Consider the following 16,189-nt stretch of genomic DNA (forward strand, 5'->3'; position numbering starts at 1 on the left):
CCAAAATACAAGTTGTAATAATCCGAGACCTACACTAAATGGCAGGAGAGTGCACAGCTGGTTAGTCTACAACAGAATAAACTCAAAACCGAAGGCTACAGTTAAACAAGACTTTCCATACCGCACATGTTTTGGTCAGTCAATTAATGGATCGAATGCATAACGACAGTGCTGTAGCTGAGCTAGTATCATAACACCCCCCAGCGTAGTCCAAGAATTAAGGACTCAACAAGCCACTGCACAAATAAAAATGCAAACACTATATTAGAAGGTGTAGAAGACAAAACAACCACATACACCAGCATGCTCGTATACAGCAGCTTCCAAGTGGACCCAATAAATACAATTCACTAAACCGCGATTTAACATAGCTGACGAAATATTTGACACATTTTCATAACCTGTGTGTTAAAATATGCCACTATTACATGTGCCATGTACCTCCGAGAATTGACTATAAGTTGTTTTAATTTACCCAATTCACAAAGATTCATGTACAATGTATGTTTCACTGACTGCCTTTAAGGGGGAAAATACATGTTTCGAACATACAATGTGCTGTTTCTATATTGATATTTTAACTTTTGAGGCACTTCCCTTTCAAGAGCAGCTTCAATCTACCTCATTTTTAGCTTTTCTGCAAAAAATGTTCTTACTTAGTTTGTCCTTCGTTTTGAATCTCTCTATTTTCAAATTTTGACACAGGAAGTGAGCACAGGAAAGGCAAACTGCAAATCCACTACTTCAAAGGTGTAAAGAAAATTGTAGCATTTTCTTGTTGGTGGAAACTAAAACCAAAATAAACCTTTGACTTTTCAAAGTTGCTACTGCAGCAAGTCAGAAAGCTGAACGGTCTCACTTTTTTTTGCCACGTTCGGTTTGAAAGGTTGATTACTTTTCATAACAATGCATGCAAAAAAGGCAACAATAAGCATAAACTAAATGGAAACAGTTGTAGATTGGTACATCCGACAGAAATTAAAATCGTATTGGACATTTATTTTAAGAATGGATGAATGGCATTTTGAAAACACTTTGTATCCCTTTTAAACACTTCCTGTACAGATGTAGACAGATCCAAAAAGCATGTGGTTAAGAGAAATAGAGAACAGCAGAGGGTAGTTTTTTTTTAGTTAAAGGTTCCGGATGTCTTATCTGACCTCAGTATCCTCTCGTGATGTCACAACCTGTATTATACCAAGGACTTGAAAAGAAACGCAGGTCAAGAACCTCCTCGGAATACGACTTAGGCAAACCAACAGAATCCAGGGAACAGAAACAATGTGTTTTTAACTGCTACCTCTCCCCGAAAACTCCCCAAGATTATACAACGCCTGTAAAACGACATTGGAACTGGTGCGGACTTGCAGCCCTCTTGCTTTCCACTATGCAGGATTCTGCCTAAACCACTAACCGAGCCATCGGTCTTTCTACACCAGATCGTGCAACATGCACACAATTTCCAATTCGAAGATTAACTTTGTATTTTTAACTAACGCAAGGGCTGGGGACAGCGTAAAGCAAGCCTTGGCAGCAGATGTAAGATGTAAAGTGCCGCCTGCGCTGGACAGTCGAAGTTGCAGCGGAGAGCTCCTTGCAGCCCTTCTGACTAATATCATTACAAATGGTCCATCTGCTTGGACTGTTGACACAACAGGGTGGGTTTATGTTCTGGAAAACATTTCAATTTAATTGAGGAAAATAATTACAAAAACAGTTCCTGTGAGAAACAGATGCATTCACATATTACAAAGTCACTGCAACGTCTTCAGGCTTTCAACAGGGTGCTGTGTTAAATATACAAACAGTAGTCATTTAGCAGCAATGATTCCACAATAAATAATGCTCTGTGTTTCTCAGTCAGCCCTGCACAAAATAATGCAGCTACAAAAACATCTGCAGCCCATAACCTAGTGGACCTAGAGACGGGACAGACCGTAAAACCAACTGTACAGAGGGTGTCACACTGTGACAACAAGTAAAAAATCTGCAGGTCTTAGATGCGAAGACTCCGCTTGGAATTAGAGAGTGCAGGCGCACAGGCAGTCCAAGCGCACTATCAGGAGTAGGTGCCTGTAGGTCATAGTTCATGGCTGGAAAATGGATGCTCGCTGTAACGGTATTACAGAGTCCTAAAACAGCATACTCTGTCTTCTGTTCTTCCCATGCCCTGCAATGAAAATAATAGGTTTAAGGAGAAGTGTTGTTGCATTGCTGGCCACTGTAGCTAAGATGATTTACATAGGGTGCTCATACCATCAAGTGACCACTGCTAAGCTCAACGGGTATTTTAGTAGGTAAGGAAAGTCAGATGTGACAATCTAAACAACTTCAACTATCACTGGCAAAGTTAACCAGTGGCGGCTGGTGGCACATATTCAGATAAGACAGCAGTTACTGTAAGAGGGACCTGGTCCTGAAGAAAGCCAGTGACACCTTCTGAGGATTTCGTATTGGCTGAAACATGATGATCTACGGACTCAATTGCTAATTACTAACCTCAGTGTCTTACCTGTTTAAACTTTACCTTATTATTGAGGGTTGGATAAAACAATATTGTGTACCACTGGTTAATTTTATGTCAGTTTTTCTTGTTCAAAATACGCAATATTCTCTCCAAATTGTCTCCACACTCTCACGAGCAGATTATCCATCAACTTGTATTCATTTCTTTCTAAAAAAAACACAGTGTCTCTCTATCTATCTATCTATCTATCTATCTATCTATCTATCTATCTATCTATCTATCTATCTATCTATCTATATATCCATCTATCCATCTATCCATCTATCCATCCCAGCAGCAGTCGCCACTGGGTATTTATAGTTAGGTCAGCTGTTCCATAGGAAAAGTGTTTGTTTTGGTGCTAATATTTTTGGCACCGTGTGACTAATCTTCACAAAACTATCCAAATGGTGCTGCTTCTTGATTCGTTGTGCAGGGAAAGTTTCAGGATAATCGGTCAAGTGTAAACCGAGTAAAAAAGGGGGGCCCCAAAATGTAAATTCCCCATGAAGTTCAATAGACTTCTTTAAACAAGGCTACAGCAAAAACTGCTAAACAGAATTACACTAAATTTGGCTAGAAGTTTGACATTGGTCCACAGATTGTGCTTTTTGTGATTCACATTCAATAAGGGGGGAGGGATGAATGGTCCCACTCCCGGAGTCATAAAAGGCCCGGGGAGCCCACTCCCAGGGCTGAAATTTGCATATAAGGAGAGGGTGGCACGTGCCCCCCACCCAAGCCTTAAGAATCCCCGGGCCCAATCTCCCAGGGCCAATTTCAATAATGAATGGGAGGCGCATCCCCTGCACGAACCATGACAGGCCCCGGGAAGCCCACCCCAGGGCTGAAATTAATGTATATGGGGAGAAAGGCTGTAGCATAATCTACAGGTATACAGCCATATTGAATGGCATTTAGAAACTGCCCAGGAGTTATAATTCCGCAAACCGCACGCATGCACTAGTAAGATAAAAGGGTAAAGTGCCTTCAAGGGAATTCGTTTGAATGATGTTTGTTGATTTTAAATTGATTTAGAGGGATGATATACTAATCCCTATGTGTAATTAATACACCACATACGGTATTTTGAATGACTTTAACAGGGTCTTTAACATATAAACAACATATAAACAACAAGCACAAGGGTGTTTTTTAGAAAAATAGAATTTATCAAGAAAATTTAAGTGGTAAATAATGTCATATACAGATGAAAACAATTCAAATAACAATTAGGCCTGCAGGTACATAGAAAAATAAAATTGGTAAGTGACACAACAGAACCTAAAGAAACAGCTATCCCAGGTCAAAATTAATAAGACAATAAAGGGATAAGATGAATGTCCACGTTTCAGGCTCCTATTTTCGAGACCGAAACGTCGACATTCATCTTATCCCTTTATTGTCTTATTAATTTTGACCTGGGATAGCTGTTTCTTTAGGTTCTGTTGTGTCACTTACCAATTTAATTTTTCTATGTACCTGCAGGCCTAATTGTTATTTGAATTGTTTTCATCTGTATATGACATTATTTACCACTTAAATTTTCTTGATAAATTCTATTTTTCTAAAAAAACACCCTTGTGCTTGTTGTTTATATGTTGTTTATATGTTAAAGACCCTGTTAAAGTCATTCAAAATACCGTATGTGGTGTATTAATTACACATAGGGATTAGTATATCATCCCTCTAAATCAATTTAAAATCAACAAACATCATTCAAACGAATTCCCTTGAAGGCACTTTACCCTTTTATCTAATTACCCAAGCCCTCAAGGGTATTTTGGGTCGCTCACTGTTTCTTGATCATGCACTAGTAAGAGGCAGTCAGGCCACAATGCCACAGTTGGACATATAGGCCCACCAATAATCTAGATATGAGATTAACAAGTGTAGCTAGGTACAAATAAAGAGGTATACGGCCTAATGCCACACTCAAAAAAGCAGCAATGACCTCCGTGGAGTCAAACAAGGAGCACTGGAAGCGTGAGTCTAGGACCCATTGGTGTCATAGCAGTAGGTTTTTGAAGTCCTCCCAGATGTAGGGACAGGAAGACAAAATAGTTAGCAAATGTATCTCACTAGAGGTGGTGCTGGTGCAAACCAAGAAGAATAACATACACTTCAGCAGAGGGTATAGGAGTCCCCTCAAAAGAGGTGGAGGCTAAAGGGGCCCACCAGAAGCATGGACACATCAGCCTACATACCAATTCCATCGTACAGAAAACAAGTACATTATCTGGAACTCCAAATTCAAATTTAATTACTGGGCGTAAAGTTAAATATGTACTTGACATATGTCATCAAGTGCAGTTTAACAATCACACTAGAAAAGTTATTGTGCAATTCTGCTTCAGTGAGGATGTACTTTGTATAAATGCAAGAGTATGATATGGAGCTGGTCACGCTCTAACTGCAATGATTGAGGTTTATAAACAGCATAATGTAATTTAGATAATAACTTTAAAAATGTTCATAAATTTTCATAGACTCAAAGTTTTAAACTTTGATTAAGTATAAGTCGTTAGGCACTCAAATACGCTCTGGAAGTAAGTAAAGGTAGCATACCTGATTCTGGATATGAAGAGTTCCGAAATCCAGGATCTTTTTGTAGTTGGAGCTCTTTCAGACTAAATATTGAGACATCTAGAAAAGCATAAAGTATTTAATAAGAAATATTAACAATTTGGTCTGTAAATGATATTGCTGCTTTGTAGAAAATGCACGGGTGTAATATTCTATGCAGCCTGTAACATCTTGAGTTAAGTATGTTGGAGCTGAATCGAAATCTGTATGCCAGTGACCCAAATTTCAGTCTCAGATCTATGCATTTCAAAACTATGTGCACCCCCTCTTGAGGGTGTCTACCACTTCACACTAACTCCCCAACAACATATATAGGAATTATTATATGTATATCATGCATCATGAAACCCATAATAAAAGAGCCCCGTTTTAACGTTTCAATATTTGTAAGTGCCTCATGAACCAGGTGAGAACTACAGTAAACACTCCATTCCCAATTCTTCTGACAGCAACATTATCATGTAAAGGGTGACAATTCCCCTTTAAAATTAATGGGTCATGATGCTACAGTAAATACACTGCAGTATTTATCTAGCAAAAGATAGAGATGGTATGAAAAACACTACCTTTATTTTGTGTAATGTTTAAATGATATTACAGAACAATGCAACTTCTGTGTTCAGTTCAGTTCAGTAAATCTTTATTTCGAAGAATAAAAATTCCTCATAAAAGCACATTACATAAAATGTCATTAGATTTCATTACATTTCATTCCTGAACTTTTCATGTTAAAAACAACAATAGAGAAGAGAGGATTTGATTCACGGGGCAAATATGATTTTACAACACTAATTCATTTCTTCTATTCCTCAATCTTACGGCTACTTTTAAAAAGCTTAAAATGGCACAGTGGCTTTCTGTAAAAACAACAATGCAGTTCTTGCTTGGCGGAATTTCTGTTTCTTTAAAATGTCTACCAAAAACAATCGTCTGGGGTTACTATAAAATAAACATAAAAGTACAAAATGAAGGGTATCCTGCGGAGAACTATTGTCGCAGCCGCAGGCACCCTTCTGCTCAATTGATACGGTAAAACCAGCAGGGTAAGCTAAAATATTTGGTAACCAATTGAGCCTAAAACGGCATATTAAAAGCCGATCATTTTGGCTATACATAAGAAACAGATAGGATTCCATTCCCCCTCCATTTCTTACAAGGTCATTGGCTGCTAGTGATTTCTTTGCCAGGCCACAACTTCTTCTGTCAGCGACAAATTTTTCTAAAAGCTATTTTTTTACCTTAATTTTACTACTATTTACAATCAAGGAGGGATCATTAAAAAGCTGGCCCTGGTCAATACTTGTTAAAGAGTCTTTCACATATTTCAACCAGGGGATTTGTAGGGCCTTGTCTCTTTGTAAGCAGTCTGTAATTATTTCCCTGGTCAGAGCTGCCTCCGGGTTAGTCCAAGTTCTCATCCATGCCATAATTGGCCTTAGTTTAACAATATCAGAAATATATGGCATCCCCAATTCATCATGGGCAATTTCAGCAGGGATGGCTTGCGGGACTTTTAAGATTCTCCGAAATAATTTATCTTCATGCTGTTGAAGTTGCTTACAGTCCCTAAAGCCCCATATCTCAGCACCATACAGGGCCTTAGCTGTACTGATTGAGGCATATAATGCCATTATCTGTTCTGGGCACCAGCGTCCCAATCTGCGGGCAAAGCTCAAAATAGCCCCATTTGAGGACACAAGCTTGGTGCAATGGGCCTCAAGCAGGTGATTAAATAGCATGTCCCCGTCCTTTAGCAGCCCTAAGTAGGGGAAGGTCTTTACTTTGCCCAGAGTCTGTGACCCAATTTTGAACACGCTCTTGTTAGTAGGTTTTTTACCGGCCACCATGACAAAGGATTTTGTTAGGTTGACAGACAAGTCCAAGTCCCCCATGAACTTAACAAATCCATCCACCAGAAGTTGCAAAGCCCTTGGGGTCCTGGCCAGCAGGACCACGTCATCCGCATACAATAGTACTGGGACGTGACGCGGTCCTACTTTGGGGGAATCAACTTCTAGGGCGATGAGGGCACTCTCTAGGGCCTTAATGTAAAGGGAGAAAAGAAAAGGGGCTAATATGCACCCTTGTCTTACTCCCCCTGAACATAAAAATTGATCAGTTCGCCCCCCCCCTCTGGACTGAAACGAACCTTGGCCGTGGTGTTCCAGTGCAGCTTTTTCAGGATATTGATCAGCCCCTCTTCTATCTCTAGGTTATGCATCATGGTCCATAGTTTAGACCTATTGACATTGTCAAAGGCCGCGGCTAGGTCCATGAATGCCATATAGACTGTGCCCCTGCCTGCTTTCGTGTACTTGGCTGTCAAAAGATACAAATTTAGGCACTGGTCACTTGTCGATCTACCCTCCCTAAACCCGTATTGTATTTCTGCCAAAATATGATGTTCCACCGTCCACTCCATAAGCCTGTTCAAAATCACTCGCCCCATAATTTTAGCAGAAACATCAATGAGCGAGATCGGCCTATAGCACTTAGGGTCATCCCTGGACCCTTTTTTAAATATGGGTACAATCAGTGCCGTGGACCAAGAGCTTGGTAGGCCACATTTGATGGCTGCATTTAGCACCCTTGTTAAAATTGGTGCCCATAGATCTATATTACTTCTATATAGATCCGGTGGGGTACCATCCGGACCAGGGGCCTTGTTTGGGGTCAACCCACTAATTGCATTTGTTATCTCCCCTAGCGAGAAGGTTATTTTATCACTCCGTGTACCCTGCCATTCGCCCTCCTGAATTGCTAGGTGTGATTTGTTGTATAACCCTTGGAAGTGGTTGACCCATTCCTCTGGGAGGATGTTATTACTAATCACCGGGGCAGAATTCTCGTTAAAACAGGGCCGATTTACAATTTTCCAGAATCCTGCAAAATCCCTGTTTTCTCCCGCCTCTCTAAGGTCTGCCCACACTTCTGCTTGAAGCAGCTTCTTCCGCTCTTTTACTTTGGTTCTGTATTTTAATCTACAAGTGGCCACGTCTGTCTTATTCCTTGGTTTAACTTTAAGACAGGCTTTTAGATCCCTTAATGCTTTGGAGCAGCTTTATCGAACCAGCGTGGGTTCTTCTGCTCTTTCCTCAGGCCTTTGACTTCCAGCATTTTATACACTATGCTTGTAAGGGTTATGAAGGATTCCGTTAATTCTGGACCTTCTTTTAAGGGGTCCAGACAGTCTCCTATCTCTTTTCTTCCATTTTGGACCAGAGATTTATAAAACTCTTGAGAGTCTACCCTTGCCCACTTAAGTCGCCTTCCCTGATCTGTTGTTTGGAGGCTAATTTCCCCCCCCCCTTTTGGGTTTGCCCGCCCCACAGGTGTGTCTTATTTCCAGAATGAGAGGGTTATGGTCACTAAAGGGGCTCCATTTAGTTTTAGCCATCACAATTCTATTTTTAGCAAAGGAGGATATTAGTATGTAGTCTATTATGGTAGAACTCCCTCTGCCTTTGAAGGTTGGTACGTATATCCCTCTACCTCTGGGGTTATTAGGTCCATCGTATGTGCTAATGAGTGGGCTTCTATCATTGCATTTAATTGTGTGCCCTCCTGATTATGTTCCCAATGAGGCCCCTCATTAAAGGGGCAAGCGTCCCAATATGGATGGTCCTGAAATAGAACTGGGCAGAGGTGACAATTAAAGTCGCCCAGTACTATTGTCATTGGAACCCCCCCCTTCTTTAGCTCAGCCTCATGTGTAAGTTTTTCGTCTAATTCACTGAGAGCGCCATTTTTTCCATCTATGGGTCCAGGATTATAAAAGTTGAAAAACTGCACCCTCAACTCTCTACTCTGGAATATAGCAGATTGCAGGGTGAATGATGTCCAGGATGGTACAGTCCATTTACCTTCTAATGTTAGATCGACATAGAGCGCCAACCCTCCTCTCTCTACCCGCCTGTCTTTTTGTGCGGGCACAAAAAAGCACTTATAGCCCTCTATTTGGTATGAAGCCGCACTGACTGCCCATGTCTCCTGAAATGCCAGGATATGAAATCCCTGGATCTCATTCCTCCATTCAGGGTTATCAAATTTACCTGCTAAACCCGCTACATTCCATGTCATAATATTCACTTTTCGTGTCTGTGCTTCCCCACTATTCGCAATCCCTATGACATGATTTGGATCAATTATCGTTTCGTTGCCAGCCCTCCCTATTTCTATTGCTTCATTGTTTGGGGTTTCTGCCATGTTTAGGGTGGCTTCATTTTCCTCCACCCCCTCCCCTCTTACCAGTGTTACAATCTTTTCTCCCTTAACCTTCTCTACTTCCCTCAGTCATTCATTTTCATCCATGTATTGTAAGGAGCTGTATCTATTTGTCCATTGGGGACCTCCCTGGTATGCTATATTTTGCATGCCGTACTCCATGGGCCTAGGATCGTATCCCTCTATGAATCTATTTCTCCCCATGAAGTGAAAGTTTGGTTGGCGTGTCATCAATTTCCTCGGGTAAAAATATGCTAAAGGCATGGTCCTTATAGTGCTAGTGGTGTTTCTGTTGTCATTGGTTAGTATATACTCCACAAGATTCGGATCCCTGAAGTTGGCGATGACACAATTCCCCTCTATTTCTTTCTTTCTGGTTCCCACCCACTGTGCTCTCCTTAAGTTTAAAATCTCCCCCCCTCTTCCTCCCTTTAAGGGTCTATGAATATTTAACCAGGTTGAAATCTTTTGTTTTAATTCTGTGAAAGTTTCTCTCTGCCCTCGTCCTAGCCCTGGGACCCCTGTGAAGATAACGACAAAAGGGCTTGCTTCCGGGGGTAGGTTTACACATGGGAGTGGGCCTTGTGCTCTAGTATTTTGCTCGGTAAAATGATGTTGATTTTTTGCCTGATATGAGGTGCCGATGTTGTCTGTCTGCCTTGGCCCTCCCACGCCCTGTCTTTGAAGGTTATTTCTGTCCGAGTTTCCAAGTGTATTAGCACTCCCACCCCGTTCTGCTATTGCCCCATCAGTCGCAGCATGCACCTGAGCAATGGTGCATTGATCATAGCTAACACAGTTATTGGATGGTGCTGGTCGTTGGGCTGGGATGTTATTTGTTGAAGTCCCTTTACCATTTTTATTTGTTGTTGGGGCTTCCCTTGCCTTGCCCTGTCTTTGCAATTCGCTAGCTATTTTGTCTATCTTACTCACTAGTGGTTTGATTAAACTAGTTATAAATGTCTCCAGATGCTTTTGTAGCTCTAGAATTATAGGGTCAAGCCAACTCGGAGGAAGTGGGGCGGCTTTAGATTCTATTATTAGGACTTCCTCCTCTATATCTTTCGACTGGTTGCATTTGTTGTTCTTTTTCTTAGCCCTTGTTTGTCTGATTTTGTGTTGACGTTTTTTGGAGGGTGGTTTAGGTGTTATGCTTGTATCTATATTTATAGGTGCTTGGTCCTCCGCTACTAGTTGTGCACATGGGATAGTGTCTAGTGAGTTTTCACGGGTCCCTTCAGGTGATCTATCACCTTGGATTGCATCCTCAGTTTGAGTTGGTGTCAATGGCAGGGAAGTTAAAGTCATTGATATACGTCTCTCCGCGCGCTCAATATCCCCTGCGACCTTTCGTAGCATTAGGTCAATGATCCGTTGGAGTGGCTTTATGGGTGGGTGCTTCACCAGGCCCTACGTCGGGATTTTTTGGTTTAAGAGGTGTTCCAGCTTTACTCTTCGCCGAGCGAGTTTTGGGTTTAGTCGCCATAGTTTTACAAATAGCTATATTGGTAATTTAAGCCCTCTTGCTATTTTGTGTTGCACAGTTCGAAGCAGGGTAATTAGAACAAATGCAATGTTCTGTCCGTTTTCCCAGAATGCAATTATTACAATTCCATATCCAGTCTGTTACAGTACCTTTCAGCAAAGCCACGGGGGGTGGCCCGTCCCGTCCCTGGACCACAGACGGCCTGCCCTCTGCCCGGGCTCAGCCCGGCGACGCCCGCGCGCGGGTAGTCTCTCGCGCTTTTAGCGCCACCAGGCGTGCAGTGGGCGTGCTACCGTCTGGCTTCCTGGTGCCGGGAATGCTGGGAAACGTAGTCTTTTCCCCTGCTCGGTGGCCGCGCACAGGTCCCAAGTGCAGCGGCGGCGAGGGGAAGATGCTGGCAAAGTGTTCCTGGGTAGAGCGAGGTGAGGACCCCCCAAACACCAAGGCCTCGCTGTGGTAACTGCTGAGAGGCCAAGCCCAGAATGGGAACGGAGGGCTTCACATAAAGTTCCACTTAGAAGCCTTTGCAGCGTCCGCAACACGTGCACATATGTGCCCTATGCACTGGTGGGTGAACATGTCTGGGCCCCACGGGATCTCCCCTCCACCGGACCCGGCATTCCCGAAGCAACAACCTGAAGAGCCGACGTGGATACTCAGCGGGGCAGGCTCTAGAGAGGCTGAGCAGTCCCTTCCCGATTCACTATGCTTGGTTCACCTCCCGCTCACCTCACCTGCGGGCCTACTGTGTGCTTCGGTGGCTGGGTGATGGTCGAGATCGCAAGAGCCTCTGGGCTACTTCCTGCTTGCGGCCTCTCGACTCTGCAGGGGGACTTTCGCTGATCCTTCTGCTCTATGATGTTTTTTGATATCCTTTTGCGGCTCCTTGCCACCGCCGGGCTCCTGCTGCTGCCGGCCTGTTCCCGCGGCTCCTGCCTCCTAGAGGTCTCTTTGCGGTTCCTGTCACTGCCGCTGCCGGCCTATTCCCGCCTATTCCTGCGGCTCCTGCCGCTGCGGGGGGTCTCTTTGCGGCTTTGCGCCGCTGTCGGCAGCTCCCGCGGCTCCTGCCGCTGCGGGGAGTATCGTTGAGGCTTCTGCCGGGATGTTCTGTGGCTGAGTTGCGGTTATGGCGGTAAGACAGCCTGACTTCTGTGTTAATAAAGGCATAATAGATCACAATTTCTACTGGAGACAACTAATATTATGCATCAAATAAATTGGTTGACTAGATTTAGCTAGTTGCTAAATGTGGTTGCAGTCTCTGTATCTAAATTCATGGACACAAAGGACATAAAATGCAATCCAAAGGAGAAAAGAAGAGCAGAACAAGGAGACCAGGGCACCCGGAAAATGGTAAGTTTTAAAAAAAGAGCCATGAAATACTTTGCAAAACAGTCAAAGATACTAGAAACTTGTGCTACCTCTCTGCTAGTTTCTTTAGGAATATAGGCGCTATTAATCATGCTCATTATACACATGACAATCAGTGGAGGGACCTTGCAATGGATTATCTATTTTGTATATGGCAGGATTGAATTGGAACAAAGGGATCTCTTTATTTCAGTTGTCTTGAACATTGGTGTGGTGTGTCCCTGAGATGAATTTTATGAACAGCAAAGATAATCCCATACTTCATGGTGGTGACTGCATTAGCAAGAAACAACATTAATACTGCTTCAATGGCCACAAAATGTCAATGTACTATCGCTTCCTTAATGGTAGTCATACCAGAAAAGACTCAGAAATGATGAACATCATTCAAGGTTAAGAATGTGCACTGACGAATTTACTATGAAGATTTCATGGGGATAGAACATACTAGACTGGAAAGGCCATGCTGGCATTTATTTATTTGAAAGGTTTTATATAGCGCTGACTACACCCGGAGGTATCAGAGCACTTTACATGAACATAAGCAATCAAGAAAATCAGATATTTTAGGGTAAACAAAAACAGGTGAGTACATCTCACAGTAAGTAAAGAGGGGGCAAAAATAAGTTAAAGCAGTTTTTCAGGGTAACAAAACAAGCAGGTACATCTTTAATTAAGCAAAGGGGAAAGAATTCTAGGCGGTTAGTGGGTAACAAACTTATACATAATATAAATGGGTGTAACAGTTTAGGGCTGAGAAGAGAGGATGGTATGTAAGGAGGGAGAGTGAAGACAGGGTCAGGAAAAAGATAACCAATGCAGGGGACAACAGAGAGGCGAGGTCAAAAGATGAGATTAAGGACCCCAATATATGTTAAGAAGGTAATAGTTAAGGTCTTTTTTTAAAGCTGAGGTAGTAGGGGTTACACCACAGGTCTTTTGGGAGGGCATTCCAGATGTTTAGTGAATTACCGGAAAAGGAGCGAGATTCGGTGGATTTCTTTTTTAATAGCAGGGGGGCTAGAAGGAGCGTATTGGAGAGTCTCATAATTCTGGTGCTGCCCGCTATATTGAGTTTGTTAGTTAGGTATGCCGGGGTTTGTTGGTGAAGAGCTTTGTGTGTGATGCATGCAGTTTTATAAAAACATCTTCCTTCAACGGGTAACCATTGGAGGGCTTTAAGGGCAGGGGAGATGTGGTTAAATCATTTACAGTCAGTGATGAGCCTGGCCGCCAAGTTATGCACAGCTCTAAGGGGGCCAGGTGTATTTGGGGGTTCTGGTGAGGATAGCGTTGCGATAGTCAAGTTTAGATAGGACTAGTGATTGGACAGCCCCTTTAAAGTCATCTAAGGGGATGAAGGGTTTGATTTTCTTAAGGTGTCGGAGAGTGAAAAGTGCTTCTTTAGACGAGTTTTTTATGTGGTCCTTATGTGGTTTTTGTCAAGAGTGAAACTTAGGGATTTCACCGAGTTGGATAAGGAGAGGGATCAATTGAGGTCAGTGATCCAGCCTTGGATGGGGAGTCAATTGTTTTTTGGAGAAAAGAGAATAATTTCAGTTTTTTTAGGGTTCAGTTTAAGGTGGTTGGAGTAAAACCAGGATTGTATCTTACTCAGGTATTGTTTAAGTGAAGCATATCTGAGTGGGATTTAATCTTATAGTAGAGTTGGGTGTCATCAGCATAAAGGTGATAGTTGATTCCAGCTTGCCATGGCTATGCATCATAAAATCATCCCAAACCTTTTTGCTATGCAATCATAAATGATTCAAGAAAAGACAAGCATGGATTAGAATTCTCACAGTGAAATACACCATGGTGACCAATGTTGGGAAATTTGCTTGGACACTGAAAAGACGTGTATGTTTAACTAGAAACAGACAAAATATGATATTAAAATATCTATAAACAATGAATGACTTACTTTCAGGCAGAGCATGTATTCTTGTTCCCAGGCTTCTGAAGTATGCATGCTTCATGGCATCTTCTGCAGAAATTCTTTTCTTAGAGTCATACTGTTAAATCAAAATATTTGAACTGTTATTCATATTTGGATTTTCAGAGTATATTCTCTGTGATAAATAGTTTTTTCTTAGTGCTTCCACTTTTACTTACCAATCACATAAAATAATGCTCACACCTATTACAAAACCACACCTACAAGATTCAATGTATAACAATCAAGCTAAAATGTAGATTTATCTTCAATTAATTAATGAGAGGATAAGGCCACCATCAGATGAGAATTGTTTCTGTCAGATGCTCTTTTCTTCTTCCAGATCAAATACCCTCATGGCTCAGACTAGGACATAAAAAACATTAGGTACTCAAGACTGGGTACCAGTAGTACGACAGATAGTGGTTCTTGTTAAGGCACAATTAGCTACTTTGTTGTCTTTTTCGTATAGTTTTTTACATTTACTTCATAGCACAGAGTCTAGCAACGTCTTCAGAGATCACCAAGAATAACTATTATTATTAATATTGTTGTTGTTGTAGTGAGATGACAATGAACAGCTATGATAATAACAATATTCATAATACTATTAACAATGCAGTGCTTAATATCACAAGCTTACAAAACTGTCAATAACAAACTGGAACATTAACAGCAACTGCACTGAGTCCCATAGAAGCGAACATCTTTGCAGTGAAATCAAGATAGTCAATTAATTGATGGGCTCCTCATGGCATGACTGTATTGCGAGATGAGAGGCCTGAAAAGGCACTTTCTTGGCATGTGCAGAGGATCATATAGAGTGAGGTGAAGCAGTGATGACAGATGCTATGGTTACCCATGATCATATGGGCATTTTTGCTGCTTTGAGGACTTTCTATATTGCATTTTATAGTCCGACGGGAGCAACTGATCCTGAGGCTGTTCTGTGCTGGATAGATCGGGATGACGGGCAACCAATTACAAATGAATAAAGGACCCAGAAGCCCCTATCTAAGCACCTGAGCTGATGTATGGTATTAAAGACCAGCAGAGTTAAATAGCTCATGCACCAGCTTGCCTTGAGATGGAACTCTAAAAAGAATATGGCACGATAGTGGTCTTGTCATGTTAAAGACCTGCAACGATGCTTGGGAACTGTGTAAGCTACTAATGTGCTGAAGGAAAACAACCATATTTGCAACCCATGAGATAAGTAAGGCTCACACTAGGTGCGAACAAACACCTCTTTCACATAGAACTGTATAACAAAATACACCCAAAATATTTGGTGGTACACTAAATGGTATCCTGAAGTTTTAATACATTCCAATGAATGCTGCTTTTTGCCTGGAAGACCTATAACACAAGACTTCCAACGGTTCTCTTTGTACTTGACAAGGCTGTATTAGATGCTGCAGCATTGGTGGGATCTCTTGGTGTGGAAAAGACCTTGACGGTCTGTCATGTCACTTTTAAGCAGAGATATCCTATTAGGGCTAGATTATACCATATTTCAGTAAAGTGGATACTCCTATACACTGTACCTGGGGAAAGGGCACTTGTACTGACATAGGGCTTGATTTAGATCTTGGAGGACGGGTTAGTCGGTTACAACGGTGATGGGTCCCATCACCGAAATATACATCCCATGGGATATAATGAGATTTAGATTTCAGCAGAAGGAATATCTGTCACCGTTGTGATGGAGTAACCCGTCCATCAAGATCTAAATCAGGCCCAAATTTATCAAAGTCTGTAAAAATATGCAGGGTATTCTCAATTGTATTTCTCCCCCCCCCCCCCCCCCTCCCCTACCCCTTCCAAATGTATGTCCTGCCAGTGGGAGCCTTTTGCAAATCTAGTGAGAACAACATAGGCACATCATGCTATCTAGGATTGGGAGGGGATTTCAATAATACACGTCTTTATTGTGGATGATGCCCTTATATTTTTAAGAAAATCAGGGTTAATATCTGGCCCATATTGGATGATCGAATTGTTAGCAACCTACTTTCAAATTAAATAAATTTGGTCAAATCAGAAGGCCCGTCAGTCTATGACAACTGCAAAGCAAAAG

At 42.0% G+C, this 16,189-nt stretch overlaps 1 protein-coding gene across 2 annotated transcripts in view; it reads right to left on the bottom strand.

Moving 5' to 3' along the window:
- Positions 1–1,122: 1,122 nt before the first annotated feature.
- Positions 1,123–16,189, bottom strand: part of CDK17 (cyclin dependent kinase 17) — a 574,256-nt gene continuing 559,189 nt past the window's right edge. For both annotated transcript variants that reach the window (XM_086918156.1, XM_086918151.1), the window contains exons 16-18: positions 14,098–14,188; positions 5,075–5,152; positions 1,123–2,170 (exon numbers count right to left, since the gene is read on the bottom strand). In XM_086918156.1, coding sequence (XP_086774282.1) covers positions 2,133–2,170; positions 5,075–5,152; positions 14,098–14,188 — 207 coding nt within the window. In that variant the 3' untranslated portion in view covers positions 1,123–2,132. The remainder of the gene's footprint in view (positions 2,171–5,074; positions 5,153–14,097; positions 14,189–16,189) is intronic.

Source organism: Lissotriton vulgaris, chromosome 1_1 (assembly GCF_964263255.1).
Source record: "Lissotriton vulgaris chromosome 1_1, aLisVul1.2, whole genome shotgun sequence".
NCBI lineage: Eukaryota > Metazoa > Chordata > Amphibia > Caudata > Salamandridae > Lissotriton > Lissotriton vulgaris.